Genomic DNA, 15,925 nt, shown 5'->3' with positions numbered 1-15,925 from the left:
ATGCCTGCCACTACCTTTTCATATCCTGACTCTTACACCTACCAGACTGGCTTTGATTCTTATCAGGAGTAAGTACATCGTCAATTCATTTAATCACCGGAGGGAGCGGAACTGACGTCTCACAGAACGGAAGCCGTCAAGGGTGCTTTGCCAGTAGGGCAAAACTCCCCCCAGAAGGTCGCATATGGTCTTTATGCCGAGAAGCTTTCGGGGACTGCGTTCACGGCCCCTCGACATGAAAATAAGCAAACCTGGGTCTATCGAATCCTCCCAGCCGCTGCGCATGAGAATTTCGTGGCTGAAGATGCAGATTCATATCACACACGCTTGACAACCGAGGCTAGCAAGCTTCATCATATCCCCAATCAACTTCGCTGGAATCCATTTGATCTCGACGAGACTGTAGACTGGGTCCATGGATTGCATCTTGTCGCTGGTTCTGGAGACCCTACCATGAAAACTGGTCTAGGAATCTTGCTTTATGCTGCAGGAAAGGATATGGGCAGAGAAGCCTTCTACTCTGCTGATGGAGACTTCCTTATCGTTCCACAACACGGTGTTCTAGATATTCAGACTGAGCTCGGCCGTTTGTTGGTTCGCCCTAATGAGATTTGCGTGATCCCCCGTGGCGTTAGGTATGCCCCCCCCCCCCTTCCCAAAAAAAAAAAAAAAAAGAAAAAGAAAACCGAACTAATACGATTCCCCTCTATAGATACCGTGTCACTCTTCCCGCAGGTCCTGTGAGAGGGTACATCTGCGAGCTCTACCAGGGTCACTACCAGCTTCCGGAACTAGGGCCCATTGGCTCAAACGGTCTTGCTAATGCTAGAGACTTCCAAGCTCCAGTAGCAGCCTTTGACGACGACGACGAGGAGGAATCTACAGACTACCGCTTGTATAGTAAATTCAACAACCACCTTTTCTCCGCTCGCCAGGACCACACCCCATTCGACATTGTCGCCTGGCACGGCAACTACTACCCTTACAAATATGACCTGGGCCGCTTCAACACCGTCGGTTCTATCTCGTTCGACCACCCCGATCCCTCCATCTTCACCGTGTTGACTGGTCCTTCTGACCACGTGGGCACTGCTATTGCTGACTTTGTCATTTTCCCACCTCGTTGGCTAGTGGCGGAGAATACCTTCCGTCCTCCTTGGTATCACCGTAACACCATGTCCGAATTCATGGGGCTGATTTGCGGAAACTACGATGCAAAGACTGGCGGTGGCTTCCAGCCTGCCGGTGCCAGTCTGCACAATATCATGAGTGCCCACGGTCCTGACTCGGATGCTTTTGAGGGAGCTAGCAACGCTACCCTAAAACCAGCCAAGGTTGGCGAAGGAAGCATGGCATTTATGTTCGAGAGGTGAGTGCTAATCTCCTTTTATGTAATTTATTTCTAACCTATTATTTAGTTCCCTGATGGTTGGAGTGTCAGAATGGGGACTCAAGACATGCCAGAAGGTGCAAGAGGAGTACAACGAACATAGCTGGCGTCCATTGAAGCGACATTTTAGGAACCCCAACAAGGCTTAATTACTTCCATCAGAACAATTATTAGTATTGTATCATTTCTACTATCAACCACATTTAGCTATATACCGATTTCAGTTCCGAATGACAAAATGGCCATCTTTGAAATTTGCCCTATATTTTGATTTAACCTAATACTCCTCGCTTATAGATAGGTAAGACCAAACAAGACATGACATGACATGACATGAGATATATACATAAACAAGAATGATAATAGTAGATAATGTAAATGTAACTTACTGCCCCTCAATCTCCTTCCTCAACGCCTCCTTCACGATCGCCCCACACATCTTCGCATAAGGGTTCGTCTGCACCGCCAACTGCTGCGCCATTTTATTCCCATATCGCCCACCAAGGAAAAAATCCCGGCTTGCCATCTCCTCCAACTGATCTGGTCCCGACTCCCGAAACCTTTCGGGAATAACACACCCGTCCGCTCCACCCCTTTCTCCTCCCCCCTCGCCCTTCAACTGCCGTGCCATCTTCAAAAGGATGTACCCGCGGTGCGTGTGCGAGTCTGCCAGAGTCCGGGCCTGAAGCGTTGAGACAGAACCTGCGAACGAACCAGGCGAGGAGAGTTCAATAGCTTGACCAAGATCCGCTAATAAGGTGGTGAGGTGGTCTGCATTTTCGGCTGCAAAGAAGGCTGCTGACGACGACGACGACGACTTTGGAGATGTGGATTCGGAGCCCCGGAGAGGGAAGGCGGGGCTTTGCTGATTAGAGGGTTCGATGAGCATGCGCAGAGCCTGGGCGCGGTTTGCGTATGCAGATGGATAGGTTGGATGTGTGGCAATGAGGGTATCGAGGTCGCGGATTGCGGATCGGATGGTTTCGGGGGGTGTTTGCGGGGATTGCAAGGGCGTGATAATTTCTTTCTCGCGGGCTTGGAGGGATTCGTGCTCCTTGGGGGAGATGTTTAGGTACGATGGGAGAGCGGGGAGTCTGGGATCGATGGTGATTCCGGCTGAAGGGGAGGACTCTGCGTCAAAGAGGGCTTGAAGGACGGCGGAGTCGTTAGAGGTGAGGGAGGGGGCGGAAGGTTGGAAGGCTGTTGCGGAGGACATCTTTTTTCTTTCCTGGTGTGTTTCTGTTGTGCAAGACACAGATAGTACTGAGATGTCAGTAGCTTAGCAAGTTAATATCCTTAGACGAGGTGGGTATAGATCTTTTTTTGAGAATGTTGCATGCGGAGTCTCGGACACAGGCGGGTGTTTGCAAATACCCGACATCATCACAAAGTCCGTGCCTGCAAAATATCCGTCCCCAGCCGGCTCCATCCTGCACTGGCCTTTAGGGGGTTTGAACTAAATGACTGGATGATGATACGGGTCTATTTGCATCGCAAGGAATCTGATTATCTTCTTGTCTCCCTCGTCAGCCTGGATTTATAATGGTTGCCATTCCTCTCCATCCCAGACGAATCCATCTTGCATCATCATCTCTCCCCTCTTTTGTCTCTTTCTGATATCATCCTTAACCTGATAAGCAAGTATAAAGAGAAATCTAGCAAATCATGGCTCCCTCAGCTATCTCAACCAGTCCTCCTCCCTCATCGGCCGGTCAGCTACCCTCAGACCTTGCCAGTTATCGCGGCTATGACCATGTGCATTGGTATGTCGGCAACGCCAAACAAGCTGCTTCATATTACATTACCCGTATGGGATTCCAGCGCATTGCATATCGTGGGTTGGAAACAGGATGCCGCAGTATCTGCTCCCACGTCATCCGCAACGGAGATATCACTTTCGTCTTGACTTCGCCTCTGCGCTCCCTAGACCAGATCGACCGCTTCCCTGCCGAGGAGCAGGAACAGCTCAAGGATCTCCACAGGCACCTCGAGCAACACGGCGACGGCGTCAAGGACGTTGCGTTTGAAGTTGACTCCGTAGAGGGCGTGTTCCGCGCTGCGGTGAGCAATGGCGCAAAAGTGGTTTCGAGCCCTCGCATCTTAGAGGACAAGGATGGGCAAGTTACAACGGCGACGATCCAGACATACGGACAGACGACGCACACTTTGATTGAGAGGAGCGCATATCAAGGCACCTTCTTGCCAGGGTACCGTGTAGAAAGTGGAGCCGTGGACCCGGTTTCTTCTTTCCTGCCTGATGTGCGTCTCAGTCGCATTGACCACTGCGTGGGCAATCAGGACTGGGACGAGATGGATAAGATTTGCGAATAGTGCGTTTGCCTTTGTCCTTTCCCTTTTCCTGTCCCTTCTCTTTTTGTTTTTTTTTTTTTGTTTTTTTTTTTTTTTTTTTCACCCTGACGAATTACCATGCTAATGTGTCTTAAAGCTACGAAAAAGCCCTTGGCTTCCACCGCTTCTGGTCCGTCGATGACAAGCAAATCTGCACGTAAGTTGATGATGGGAACCTGGGTCTTCTCACCAACCTAGGTACTAATAATATCCATGCAGTGAATTCTCGGCCCTGAAAAGTATCGTTATGGCATCGCCAAACGACGTCGTCAAGATGCCCATCAACGAGCCTGCAAAGGGAAAGAAACAATCCCAAATCGAAGAATACGTGGACTTTTACAACGGCGCCGGTGTGCAGCACATCGCGCTCCTCACAGACGATATCATCCGCGACATCACCAACCTCAAGGCCCGCGGGGTTGAGTTCATCAAAGTCCCGGATACATACTACGAGGAGATTAAGATCCGACTGAAGAAGGCTGGCCTGGTTCTTCATGAAGACTTTGAGACTATCCGTAGTTTAGACATCCTTATTGACTTTGACGAGCATGGTTATCTTCTGCAATTATTTACCAAGGTATGTTCGAAACTTGTATTTTACGACTGGAGAAAGGGTGGGGAACAAAACTAACGATTTGAAGCATCTCATGGACCGTCCCACCGTCTTTATCGAGATCATCCAGCGTCATAATTTCTCCGGATTCGGTGCTGGAAACTTCAAGTCGCTGTTCGAAGCGATTGAGCGGGAGCAGGAATTGCGCGGCAATCTTGTTTAGGGCTTCGGTTTCGGTTTCGGTTTCGGCTTCGGCTTCGGCATTGTAGCAACGACGACGGTAATGACCCTTCTTTTGTACTCTGTACTTTGTACTTTACATAGTACTTAACTTTGATTTTGGAATTCTTCTCAGCCTTGTATGAGTTTAAAATCCATTGGACTTGCTCTCGTTGTTGAGTTAATTCTTTAGCTACGAAATGATTACGATAGCCATAGTTTTACTATAAGGGGCCGATTTCGTTAATTTCCCTAGGTTCTAACTATGTAAAACTATAGAAATAGCGACGTGGCTGGATTTCCTTCCTTTATCAGCACTTCCTTGCTGCGCCAGAGGCCGCGGGCTACTTCGTCTTCGAAGAGCTAGAGCCACCAGGAGTTGTCCCTCCTCGTCGCTTATACTTGCGCGGGTCTAAATTTGTTTAGAAATCGCTTTTAGAACATCTTTAAAAAAAAAAAAAAAACACACAAACACGTACCCTTTCGACTCATCAGGACCTTATTCCGGGTTCCCTTTCCTCCTTCCCAGAATCCACTCCCGGCCTTGCCGGTGAGATACGCACGGCAGATCCCGCAGTTTTCTGGTCTGTATATTTGCTCTCGGGAGCAGAAACCACTGTACAGGTAAGAACTATATCCCGGCATAACGATATAAATGGCTTACCAAATCATCCGATTAGCGTGCTCGTTCGGATGGTCTGTAGCTGCGTCATGGCATCTAAATAAGTCAGAGATAAATCCTCGAGGGTTAATATAGAATTGAGCCATACTTGTCACAGGGAAAGACTTTAGAGCAGCAACTAAATCTTTGGGGGATGTCAGACTTGTACGTCAGTAAGATTAAAAGGAGAGAGAATACCTAAACCAACGATAGCTTTTACCGTAGTGCGTGCAGCGTCCACGCTTGGGTAGTTCCTGGCCGGCTACAATTCCTAGAACCTCCTTGGGCTATGTAATGCAATTAGCATAGGGTAAAGTCATGATCAGCTTGAAATAATTTACCTTTCTTCGGACTGGTGCGCGTTCCCGAGATGTAACTGCAGATAGACCCTTAGTATTCCCACGTCTAGGAGAGGAGCGACTTGAGGAACTTACATGCTGCAGATCCTACCTTGAGGAATTTCACCTCGGGGATCTTGAATACTGGGGCAGGGTCAGCATGAGCTTTTATTTGGAGAGGTAGTAGTATACATACCCATTTTACGGTGGCATTGGCGGCAGTTAGCCATTGCGCTCTCTCCACGCACAGCAACAACGCCAGGCGCAGGGAATGAGGTCGAACACTCCGCACAAGTTGGGATAAAGCCACTGGTTAAGCATAGGATGTAAGTAAGTCGCGGATTTTGAAGTTAAAGACCATCGATAGGTGCAACTAACCTAGGTAAAAGGTCTACAACCGTACAGCCATCCAAATCCAAGTAACCCGCACGATTGGCGTTGGGGTGCATCAAAAGTCGACGGAATCCTATGTGACGTAAATAAAAAGTTCAAGCTTTTGTGCATAGGGAAGAAATACCAATACTCATCGAATTTGAACATTTCTTGCAAGTTTCAACCTTAGGAGACAACGCGCCACTGCTGTCTTTAGTTTGGGGGATATTCCTCACATCCACAGGCTCCTTGCATCTATCACATTTGATAGTAATATACAAGCCCACAAGCTCAAGGAGCTCAATCCCATAGAGCTCCAAAAACGGCAAGGAAACGGCAACGCCGTATTCAGCGGTGGGTTCAGGTAGACTCGGCACAGGTGCTCCACCGTCATCCTCGTCCTCACCGGAAAAGTCGTCCTCAGTCGAGGATATATCGGTCTCATCACTGCCGCTCGAAACTTCGCCTACAGTCCACTCTGGAGGTCGAGGGACGACATGAACGTGAGGTTTGTCGGCCAAACTCGGAGAATCCCCTTCATTGGACGGTTGCGACTCTTCGAATGGAAGGGGCTCTGATGGTTCAAGGTCCTGCGGTACGCTAGGAACCGCTTCAACGGGCGTCTTTGCAAAGTTGTGCATGTTGTTCGCCAGATAATTTACCTGTGACACCAGGTTTAATTGAAGGTGATCTTTCAGCCATTGGGTAAATCCAAGTTCAACTGCGCGGGCCTCCACGCCTTCCACACCTTGTAGGTGAATGGAACTTTGCTCCAGAGGGTATAATGCTGGCACTGAAAGCTTCACAGTCTTAGCAGCCTGAACTGATATCGGAAGTCGGTCGACTTTGGTTGGTTGAATGGGCACAATAAATGAAAGGCCATCTCTGGCCTTTTGAAACAGCGGCAGTCGGCCAAGTCGTGCTTCAATTTGCTTTGTTTCCAGGGCTCTCCGCTTCTCCGCTTGAGACTTTTCCTCCAGTGTATACGCCGGACGTATCTCAGCAGGGGATGGTAGAACAGGATCTGTGCGCCGTGTATTCCCATAAGAGACTGATAACGAGTTCAAATTCTTGACGAGGGTCTGGCTCGCAACCTCGTCCCTTCGAGCAGCGTTTGGAACAAACTTCAGCGTTGGGGCTCTCTCCACCGTCGTTAATAAACGCTCCAGGTGCCGATCTAGACTATTCATCCAGTTCAGTAATGTACCACGCCCATTCATCCGTAGCGAGCTATCGACAATATCGTCAAATCCTCTTGCGACGTTATCTTGGAAATCGGCACCCATTTCAGGGTTTACAACTTTCAAGGAAGGCCTGCCGCGAGCAGGATATGAGAGGGGAACGGATAAAACGCATTGTAATCGTTGTAGCTCAAAAGGAAAGTCTGGATCTGAAGGAACGAGTCCAAAGGATAGAGTAGTTCCCGAGTCGTCAGGGCTTTCTGTGGGTCGAAAGCGCCGTCTGATTTGATTGATTTGAAACTCTCTTGGATTTGAGGTCTCCGTTTTGGAGACGGGTCTCTGAGCCGAGTTGATAGGTGGGGTGCCATTTCCAGACATCTTGTCGTGTATAGCCAAACAAGGAGATGGAGATAGTCTTCCTAATTACTTGTTTCCTCTCAATAATATATATGCGATAGTTTAGGCGTCAAAGTGAGTCAGGATGAGTCAGGATGGATCGTCTTTTAAACTGGCTCGTTATGACTCTATTCACACTTTGTCAGGCGCTAAACTAAATGAGGAACAAAATGGTCTCCCTGTTTCTGAGGCATCAACACGGTTCTTTTGCTCAACATCAGTTTTATCACCAGTTTATATCCAAAACCACAGTTAACTAGTTAACTACATCAGTCTATCAACAGACTAAATTTCAATATACCATGAGGAATAAACAGGCTCACACATACCCTCCCTGTTCAACCTGTTCAACCTGTTCAACCCGTTCAACCCGTTCAACCCGTACAATGTGGTCTGCCATTGACTGGTTAAACTGCAACTTAGCAAAGCAATCATTTACTCGGGTTCCCTGAACTCACTCCAGATATATAATCCATCAGGCACTACTAGTCCATCCTCTCCTGAAGCTATTGTTTTGCAATCGAAAACCGGTGAGTGACTGTCTCCTCATGGTCTGACCCGGGAGACGAATTCCCGGCGACGCCAAGGGCTCTGATTTGATGGAACTGACCAGAGCAAGGAGAACCAGAAAGAACTACACTATAGATGTTGGCTATGAAATAAAAGTGGATACCTAGCGATGGCCAGGGGTGATGGCCAGAGCTCGAGACAGCTTCAACGATCATGGCCTGATTATTTACTCTTCTCCCCCTCAATTCCTCCTTGCCCTCCCCTCCTCTTCTCATCCCTCTCTCAACAGCCATCATGCTGTCAGTTATCCTCATCAGTTCCTATGCATGCGCAGCCATTGTGGTGGCGATTCTGCTGAATGTCGCACGCCAGATCCTCTTCCGCAACAAGAATGAGCCTCCTCTCGTCTTCCATTGGATTCCCATCTTGGGCAGCACTATCACCTATGGCATGGATCCCTATGCATTTTTCTTTTCCTGTAGACAAAAGGTCAGTTAATGGTCCCCCTGAGAATCACCCCAGAAACGACATCTGGCTAACGTATGATAGTACGGTGACATCTTCACTTTCGTGCTCCTCGGGAAAAAGACAACCGTATACCTGGGCATCCAAGGCAACGACTTCATCCTCAATGGGAAACTGAAGGATGTCAATGCAGAGGAGGTGTACAGTCCTCTGACGACTCCCGTTTTTGGCTCCGATGTCGTATACGACTGCCCCAACTCCAAACTCATGGAGCAGAAGAAGTTTATCAAATTCGGCCTCACCCAGAGTGCCCTAGAGTCCCACGTCCAATTGATCGAGAAAGAAGTGGTTGACTTTCTCAAAACCAGCCCTCGTTTTAAAGGAAACTCCGGGGCAGTGGACATCTCGGCTGCCATGGCTGAGATCACGATCTTCACAGCTGCAAGTGCGCTTCAAGGCCCCGAAGTGCGCAAGAAACTCACTGCTGAATTTGCCGACCTATATCACGACCTTGATAAGGGGTTCAGCCCGATCAATTTCATGCTCCCCTGGGCACCTCTGCCGCACAACCGCAAGCGTGATGCCGCTCATGCGCGCATGAGGGCCATCTACATGGAGATCATCAACGAACGCCGGAAGAACCCAGAAAAGCAGAACATGGATATGATCTGGAATCTGATGCACTGCACTTACAAAGATGGGAAGCCCGTGCCGGACAAGGAAATTGCTCATATGATGATCACCCTCCTGATGGCGGGCCAGCATTCGTCTGCGTCTATCAGCGCTTGGATCATGCTGCGGTTGGCCTCGGAGCCGACCGTCCTCGAAGAACTCTACCAAGAACAGACGGCGAATCTCAAGATGGACGGTAGTGTTTTGCAGCCCCTGCAGTACAAGGATCTTGACCTGCTCCCCCTCCACCAGAATGTCATCAAGGAGACACTCCGCCTTCATCTGTCTATCCACTCCATTCTGCGCAAGGTCAAGAACCCGCTCCCCGTCCCAGGCACCTCTTACATCATCCCAGCCAACTATACGCTTCTTGCCTCCCCTGGCGTGACGGCACTCAGCGACGAATACTTCCCCAACGCCAGTCAATGGGACCCCCACCGCTGGGAGAACCAGCAGCTGGACGAGAAGGAAGACGAAGGCGAGTTGGTCGATTATGGCTACGGCGCGGTGACCAAGGGCACAAACAGCCCCTATCTTCCTTTCGGCGCTGGCCGTCACCGATGCATCGGAGAGAAGTTTGCCTATGTCAACCTGGGGGTCATTGTCGCGACTCTTGTCCGGAATCTGAAGCTGTCGAACCTGGATGGCAAGAAGGGAGTTCCTGGTACGGACTACTCGACTATGTTTTCGGGGCCATTGAAGCCCACCACCATTTCTTGGGCGCGGCGATTTCCCGAGAGCAGCTCCTAAGTCCCCTGCAAACGTTCAATCGTGGAGTCCCCAAAAAAAATTTAAAAAAAATTTAAGTGCTGGGTTGCTTGTATCTTTTAAAACTAAATAATCGATCGTGATGAAAACTAGGTAATACTAATAATAATGACCACTCATCTTTCTCTCCTCACAAACCACCTTTTTCAAGTCCCAAGGAATCAATTAGGGAGATGAAAGCGAGGAGCAGGCAGCAGCAGCAGCAAGCCTCTCTCTCCTTTCCATAGATTAGGTACCTTGTCTGCCTACATTGGAAGTACCAGTAGAACACAATTTCCCCCTCATCATCAAATCGGGCCCCAAGCGCAATCAGCCAGTAGTTTAATAATATCGTATTACTTATAATATATATATATATACTGCCTACTAAATTACGAGCCGATCGAAGCCACCGGCCACGTACTAGAATACCCAAATACCAACGACATCACAGTTAGATAACAGCCATTCTCTTCTCAGTCGCAACGCACGAGAAAAAAAAAAAAAGACATAATTAGATATTCGATATCGAGCACACCTAGCCCAATAAACCCCAAAGTCAGTTTGTAAGCAACTGCCAACTCAGCACCGGAGCCCCCGTGCTCCCCTGGCTCCCCTCCTTTACGGGGACTATGTTAAATTAAGAATCTGGACCGAGGGCGTGTGACTAGGAGGAGGATGCGGGCTGCAATGTCAGATCTAGGGAAGGAAAGAATAATCAATACATAAATGTGCTGGGGGGGGAGGGAGGGTATGCGCTGCCTTATCTACTCGCTCGGTCTCTCCGAAAATATCGGCCAGTAGGAAATAACACTGGTGACGTGAATGAGGTACAGTGTATGTGCATGTACATAATAATAATGATGGTCTAGATCGAGGATTAGACAGAAACCGCCAGTGGCGCCTGGGAGAAGAGCTGGAAGAAGGCCCGTAGCAAAACTGGATTATGTGGGTGTATATACATACATACATACATACATACAATAGAGGAATGCGTTGTTGTGGCAGGTGAGCTTGGAAGATAACAAAGCACTGCGGTTGTTAACTAAGTGTCTTATCCAGGTGTATCTCACATCTTTCTTTTCTGATTCCTTTTTTCTGGCTTGCGCCCGGAGGTGGGGTTGGTTCTACACATCCTGCATTTGTCAATGCATATCAATCACTATCCAATGCAGTAGGGGGCTTTTTCATGATTACATTAGTAGGGAAGGTAGGTACATATACACACATGCATACATGTATAATAGTCAGGCGGATCTTTCAAAAATATTATAAAATCAAATAATGGGAAAATCAAATAAAAGACATGACCTGTCGGTGTATAGGCATGGGCAGCAGTACTCCGTAAAGGCAATAAGATCAATCAGCACTAAGCATCATGATTCACCAAATTTGCCAACACAGCGATCTGGTGACCCTGAGATCGACATCCCAGACCCTGGGATATGGCTGTAGGAGGATTATTTGTCTGTGCCTAGGCCAGCTGCAGCCTAGGGAGGCACAAAAAGTACGACCATGTACCTAAATTCACTCGAGAATCTCCATCCAGATCAATGTCCAAGATGACCGCGCGACATTTGGAAACAGTCGACCAGTCCGAAAATCCAAATTATACCTTCTTCACCGCAAAATAAGACCGTCCTCGGCGGAATCCAGTCTCGAGTCTCGACCACCACAGCTCGAAAAGAGGGCGCCAACCTTAATGCATGCTTCTCTTTTCCCTGGTCTGGAGCTGACCTCTTCTTCTTCTTCTTCTTCGTCCTCCTCCTCCCCGGTCACGGATGATATTATCACGACGGATCTGTCATCATCGAGGCATCAGTTGACTGGAAAAGTTTTCAGCGCAGTTGGACTCGGGGACTCCGAGCCATTCACGCAGTAGAAATTCGGAGCAAGGTATATTGGTTCCATCCATGTATTATTATTCTCTTGCCTACCTATCTCGAGATGAAGATGCTGCAAACGGTTAAGCCCCAGCCAGGAGAAGTTCGCTGCACAGTGACTTCACCACTTGGAAATGGAGAGCATACCGGTACATAGACGACGCTTCATCCAGGTACTTCTGTATGTAATTGTTGCGCGCGATACAAAACCGAACCTGACGGTTACGCCACTAGTAGTAGTAGTAGTAGTAGTAGTAGTAGTAGTAGTAGTAGTAGCCAGGGCCCTGGCCTGCGGCCAAACGTCGGAGGAGACTGGATCGCGATCACGTATTCTGGCGCAAACTTTCTCCGAACCTGGATGAAGCCATAGTCGTCTCCTCTCCAGACGACAAGAATTCTCGCTGCCGCCGCTACTGACTGACAACCGGAGTAGAGCTCCCCGCGTTGGCCCCCCCCCCCTCTCTTGACTCTGGACTTAGCGGGATGATGTAACCGCGATCCACTGGACGAAAATAATCAGGAGAGCCAAAGGGTACGGATTCGATTTATATGGGTAGAGCATCCACTCGAATATCACACACGTCTGGTGACTTGGAGTCTCAATAATCATGGACGGTAATTGCCTGCGAATGGAATCTTGAAGACTTTCAGTTGGCACTTACCGAACCGATCCATAGTCGAACCTAATCGGAGGAAAGGAGTCCGTCACAGGTATTCCTCGTATTACCTCGTACAAGACTTAGGACTACAAGTACGTGGTCACTAGTATAACCGTATAACCGTATAACCCCATATTATTCTGGAGGGATATACAATATAGAAGATGTCTGCAGTCTCATGTAAGTCAAGAACAAAAACAATCTTTAGAACAGTCCAGAGTATCCTTCTAGTTATTTCTAGGTACTAAGTGATTTATCACTCCCCGTCCTTTCCAAGACAGTAGTAGCTGCTCTGTAAATCGTATTACCGTGACCCCGCTTACGTACGGGAATATACTGGTATGGTAATAATGGTACGACCGGGTAACTGGAGAGACCTTTCCATAGCCATTCCAAATCTAGACCTCCCGTTCAACCTCAGGCTAGAACTTGGAATCCTTCGAGAAGGATTATCTTTTCTTTTTTCTTTTTCTTTTTCTTTTTCTTATTCTTCTTCTTTTTATTTGTTCATTACCGAAGAAAAAAAAAAAACAATAAAAAACAATAAAAATGATCGTCTGCTTTGGGTAAAAGAGTTGAACCTACCTTGAACCATTCATCCCCTTCCTTTCCGACCAAGAAGAAGAAGAAGAAGAAGAAGAAGAAGAAGAAGAAGACATTCCTGAGTTTCCTTTTCTCCTAACTTTTACTCTAAGTTAGGTTTCATCTATACTAGTATATTTAGCAATGATACAGGTTTGAGTTTATGTGATGATTTTGATTAGTTATATGACAGTCGCACGTACAAAGTCCAAAGTCAAACTAAATCGAGCTTTCCACGTGTTACCGCGTCGGCGTGGCTTGGCAAGGCTAGGTCACGGGATGCATGTTCGTCAACCAAAGAAGACGGAGGAGTATGGAGAATTGGACGTGGGGGTGCGGTAGAGATACATCAATTACTGTAACTATACAGAACCAATTTATTCCTGCACTGACATGGCAGATGGGCCGGGATTTCCCCGAGACTTGAATACCCAATTCGTTATAGGGTGTGCAGATTACGGTCGTCCACTGCTCGGCGTCATTCCGGGAATTCTTCGGTGGTAATTTTCTTTTCTTTCCGTATAGTTACCAAACACAACCTTAAGTTACAAACACGACTCCCTCGAAAGAGAGGCGGGCTGCGAGCAACAACCCCTAGTATGAAAGAGTAGTAGTTCTAGATCGCGTGTGAAATGAGTGAGGCAACTGAGTTCGGCTTGCCGAGGAAACAGCACAAATCGGGAACTGATCAATCGATCCTCGTGATGGTGGTTACAATGCAGGTACTGGCGGAGAGACGCTTGGCTTGGTACTTGATTACAGAGTAGACACAGAACAATAGTTAAATGAATACTCAATGCTATGATCTAGGGATTACTCGGTGCTCGCCACTCTGACCTGCTCCAAGAAGATGGCAAAGACATCAAAGTTCTATCGAAAAGGATATATATATATTCTATACAAATCATAGCAGACTATTATCGAGATCACAGATCGATATCTACCCATAGTTGTTCAATCCTGGTTATTGGTTCGGCGGTAACCAACTAACTTACTCCGTCCGTACCTCCAAGTAACAGTCTCCCGTCACCCGCTTACACGGTCACTGTATAACAAACCAGTACTCTTGGGTTGTTCTCCGTTGCGGTAAGCATTGTCATTGACCCATCACCAGGGGGGGGGGGACCCGCATGCTATCCCAATTCCCGGGTGGCTCACTGGCTCACTGGCTCGACCTGCAGTATGTACGGGAGAACGTGTGGATGAGCGACAGAATTCTGTCTAATGAACATCATCTCCCACTGGATCCGGCGCGAAATCACTAGCCACAGCCAACCACGTCTCGGGGAGAACCGGGCATGGTTTTTTTTTTTCTAGTCTTCCAATTTGGATACATCTTGGAGATTCGGGAGAATCAGGAAGTGATGAGGAATACTTGGCTCTTGACTTGACATGTGACATACTCCGGTACTAGTAGTACTTACACGCCAGTAAACGAAGGAGCACTAGTAGTAGTACTTTAGTCTTTAGGTAAAGTAGGTGGAGATGAGGAGAATGATTGTCGTACTAAAAAGTCATTCAGTTAAGCACTGATGATGCTCGTGATATCCCCCCAAACCATAGTTAATCGATTTGAATCATGAGCTTCGTTGAGAGAATTACCTCGTGGACCCCAAACCCAAGGTTCAGTTGTTCCAACTTCCAACGGTCGAAGTTAGGAGATTTCCACCGATCCCGCAAGATCGGAATATAGATGGTTACGTCACGGAGCCCTTCCGCGCGCGCGATCGCAGTCTCCTGGCTCCCTGAAGTCTCGCGGGTATGAGGTAACCATCTATATCCGCTGGAGGAATCGGGTAATCTCTCCTCCCAGATAATTCTAACTCTAACATCCCATAACTTAAAACCCTTCCCCGGATTTTGTTTTTCATATGCTTTGCGCATTCTAGAATTTCCCAGGTGGAGTTAAACCCTTGGTGAAGATACTGGAGACCCCCCCCCCCCGCGTTTTGAGGTCTCGGTCGGTCGTGGGGATGTTCTTTGTTCGGTATCACCCGTTGATCCGGTACATAGGGCAAGAAACTGACATTGAGACTCTTTGTAGACAATGACAATGACAATGACAATGACAATGGCTATGATATGATGGTTACCATCTTGTCAAATATAATCCGAAGACAGCTTAAGCATCAAGGATTGATTCTAGAACCACCATGGAAGAAAGCAAGTCACCTCTATAGTTAGTTACTATACTTACAAGATCACCAAGCAAGCAAGCAAGCAAGCAAACACCCCTCCCCAGAATGAATAGTTTCAACCCGAACAATCCCGCCAGTTACACATCATCTACCGTGGCTCCAACACCCCCCCCCCCCCCAGATCTAAGTTAAAAGATTATAATATCACAAAACCCTAAGTATATATATATAATAGCCTAGCCCCCCATGTACGGTTCCCGGGTGCGTTCAAGGTTGAGCAAGGTACCTTTCGAAGAAAAATTCAATCCTACCGCGTTTCCACGGCTCTTGTCCCATACTTGGGTTTAGATTTTAGGTACTACTTACTTACTTACTTACTTTTACTTTAGGTACAGGTTGTCAAGGTAGCTACGTAATTAGGTAGAACGGTAGATTTCGTCGATGGGTGTGAGTAAGTAAAGCATGTGAAGTGATCAGTGCTCATAGTCTATGATTCTAGATCTCAATAGCAAATATGCAAGTGGAGTTGGAAGATCTTCTTCCCTCTTTGTTAGGTACCTTGCTCTCTCCTGGTCTTGTGTGTCGGTGGGCAATGTCCAAAGCTCTACTCCGTACTCTAGCTTACTACTGCTACTCATAACATAGTTAATCTAGGGGTAAATTGTATTACTCTTGAAAAGTTCTTTCATTTATCAAATCCATTTTCTTTTCTCTTTTCTTTTTTTCTAGGCGCGGGGGTTTCCAAAACTCTCAGTAGCGTACATGATATGCGTGAGTCGAACCACCATGCTCTCTCGAACCCAGTAAGAT

General features: G+C 47.7%; 8 protein-coding genes across 8 annotated transcripts; 5 read left to right on the top strand and 3 right to left on the bottom strand.

Annotated features, from left to right (window-relative positions):
* hmgA (putative homogentisate 1,2-dioxygenase (HmgA)) lies at window positions 1-1,539 on the top strand (the record flags this gene model as incomplete). The annotated part of the gene is made up of 4 exons (XM_040893236.1): window positions 1-68; window positions 126-635; window positions 713-1,369; window positions 1,419-1,539. 4 exons carry the CDS (start codon window positions 1-3, stop codon window positions 1,537-1,539), a joined length of 1,356 nt encoding a protein of 451 aa, XP_040755779.1.
* On the bottom strand, window positions 1,426-2,685 carry hmgX. The gene has a single exon (XM_040896302.1). The coding sequence runs from the start codon at window positions 2,604-2,606 to the stop codon at window positions 1,776-1,778; it is 831 nt and encodes a 276-aa protein (XP_040755778.1). The 5' UTR covers window positions 2,607-2,685; the 3' UTR covers window positions 1,426-1,775.
* A 303-nt stretch (window positions 2,686-2,988) lies between these two features.
* Window positions 2,989-4,918, top strand: P175DRAFT_0497512 (4-hydroxyphenylpyruvate dioxygenase family protein). The gene is made up of 4 exons (XM_040896301.1): window positions 2,989-3,720; window positions 3,837-3,896; window positions 3,959-4,316; window positions 4,381-4,918. The coding sequence occupies exons 1-4, from the start codon at window positions 3,056-3,058 to the stop codon at window positions 4,513-4,515; spliced, it is 1,218 nt and encodes a 405-aa protein (XP_040755777.1). The 5' UTR covers window positions 2,989-3,055; the 3' UTR covers window positions 4,516-4,918.
* Window positions 4,546-7,643, bottom strand: P175DRAFT_031273 (uncharacterized protein). Its single transcript, XM_040892832.1, has 10 exons — window positions 6,028-7,643; window positions 5,889-5,976; window positions 5,707-5,819; window positions 5,607-5,654; window positions 5,514-5,548; window positions 5,371-5,453; window positions 5,282-5,317; window positions 5,176-5,229; window positions 4,991-5,127; window positions 4,546-4,923 (listed from the first exon to the last, which is right to left on the bottom strand). Exons 1-10 carry the CDS (start codon window positions 7,439-7,441, stop codon window positions 4,856-4,858), a joined length of 2,076 nt encoding a protein of 691 aa, XP_040755776.1. The 5' UTR covers window positions 7,442-7,643; the 3' UTR covers window positions 4,546-4,855.
* Window positions 7,620-8,024, top strand: P175DRAFT_0497511 (uncharacterized protein). The gene is made up of 3 exons (XM_040896300.1): window positions 7,620-7,715; window positions 7,789-7,871; window positions 7,918-8,024. Exons 1-2 carry the CDS (start codon window positions 7,630-7,632, stop codon window positions 7,868-7,870), a joined length of 168 nt encoding a protein of 55 aa, XP_040755775.1. The 5' UTR covers window positions 7,620-7,629; the 3' UTR covers window position 7,871; window positions 7,918-8,024.
* Window positions 8,025-8,263: 239 nt separating this feature from the next.
* On the top strand, window positions 8,264-10,181 carry P175DRAFT_0513371 (cytochrome P450; the record flags this gene model as incomplete). The annotated part of the gene is made up of 2 exons (XM_040898742.1): window positions 8,264-8,458; window positions 8,519-10,181. 2 exons carry the CDS (start codon window positions 8,264-8,266, stop codon window positions 9,854-9,856), a joined length of 1,533 nt encoding a protein of 510 aa, XP_040755774.1. The 3' UTR covers window positions 9,857-10,181.
* Window positions 10,182-11,231: 1,050 nt separating this feature from the next.
* P175DRAFT_0527852 (uncharacterized protein) lies at window positions 11,232-11,735 on the top strand (the record flags this gene model as incomplete). Its single annotated transcript, XM_040899563.1, has 2 exons — window positions 11,232-11,360; window positions 11,403-11,735. The coding sequence occupies 2 exons, from the start codon at window positions 11,232-11,234 to the stop codon at window positions 11,733-11,735; spliced, it is 462 nt and encodes a 153-aa protein (XP_040755773.1).
* Window positions 11,736-11,819: 84 nt separating this feature from the next.
* P175DRAFT_0527851 (uncharacterized protein) lies at window positions 11,820-12,411 on the bottom strand (the record flags this gene model as incomplete). Its single annotated transcript, XM_040899562.1, has 4 exons — window positions 11,820-11,966; window positions 12,064-12,153; window positions 12,230-12,372; window positions 12,399-12,411. 4 exons carry the CDS (start codon window positions 12,409-12,411, stop codon window positions 11,820-11,822), a joined length of 393 nt encoding a protein of 130 aa, XP_040755772.1.
* Window positions 12,412-15,925: the final 3,514 nt, after the last annotated feature.

This window comes from Aspergillus ochraceoroseus (genome assembly GCF_002846915.1).
Source record: "Aspergillus ochraceoroseus IBT 24754 chromosome Unknown P175scaffold_1, whole genome shotgun sequence".
Lineage (NCBI taxonomy): Eukaryota > Fungi > Ascomycota > Eurotiomycetes > Eurotiales > Aspergillaceae > Aspergillus > Aspergillus ochraceoroseus.
Note: the sequence above shows the minus strand (reverse complement) of the source record. Positions and strands in the feature narration are given on the sequence as shown.

What these genes read in the sequence shown, in the direction of transcription:
- P175DRAFT_0497511 (XM_040896300.1), top strand. Translation starts at nt 7,630, where the DNA reads ATGGTCTCCCTGTTTCTGAGGCATCAACACGGTTCTTTTGCTCAACAT. An exon ending in ATATCCAAAACCACAGTTAA is followed by an intron (nt 7,716 to 7,788) that starts CTAGTTAACTAC and finishes GCTCACACATAC; the next exon opens with CCTCCCTGTTCAACCTGTTC.
- P175DRAFT_0497512 (XM_040896301.1), top strand. Translation starts at nt 3,056, where the DNA reads ATGGCTCCCTCAGCTATCTCAACCAGTCCTCCTCCCTCATCGGCCGGT. An exon ending in ATGGATAAGATTTGCGAATA is followed by an intron (nt 3,721 to 3,836) that starts GTGCGTTTGCCT and finishes TGTGTCTTAAAG; the next exon opens with CTACGAAAAAGCCCTTGGCT. An exon ending in TTCTGCAATTATTTACCAAG is followed by an intron (nt 4,317 to 4,380) that starts GTATGTTCGAAA and finishes AACGATTTGAAG; the next exon opens with CATCTCATGGACCGTCCCAC.
- hmgX (XM_040896302.1), bottom strand. Translation starts at nt 2,606, where the DNA reads ATGTCCTCCGCAACAGCCTTCCAACCTTCCGCCCCCTCCCTCACCTCT.
- P175DRAFT_031273 (XM_040892832.1), bottom strand. Translation starts at nt 7,441, where the DNA reads ATGTCTGGAAATGGCACCCCACCTATCAACTCGGCTCAGAGACCCGTC. An exon ending in TTCAAATTCGATGAGTATTG is followed by an intron (nt 5,977 to 6,027) that starts GTATTTCTTCCC and finishes TACGTCACATAG; the next exon opens with GATTCCGTCGACTTTTGATG. An exon ending in AAAGTCTTTCCCTGTGACAA is followed by an intron (nt 5,230 to 5,281) that starts GTATGGCTCAAT and finishes TGACTTATTTAG; the next exon opens with ATGCCATGACGCAGCTACAG.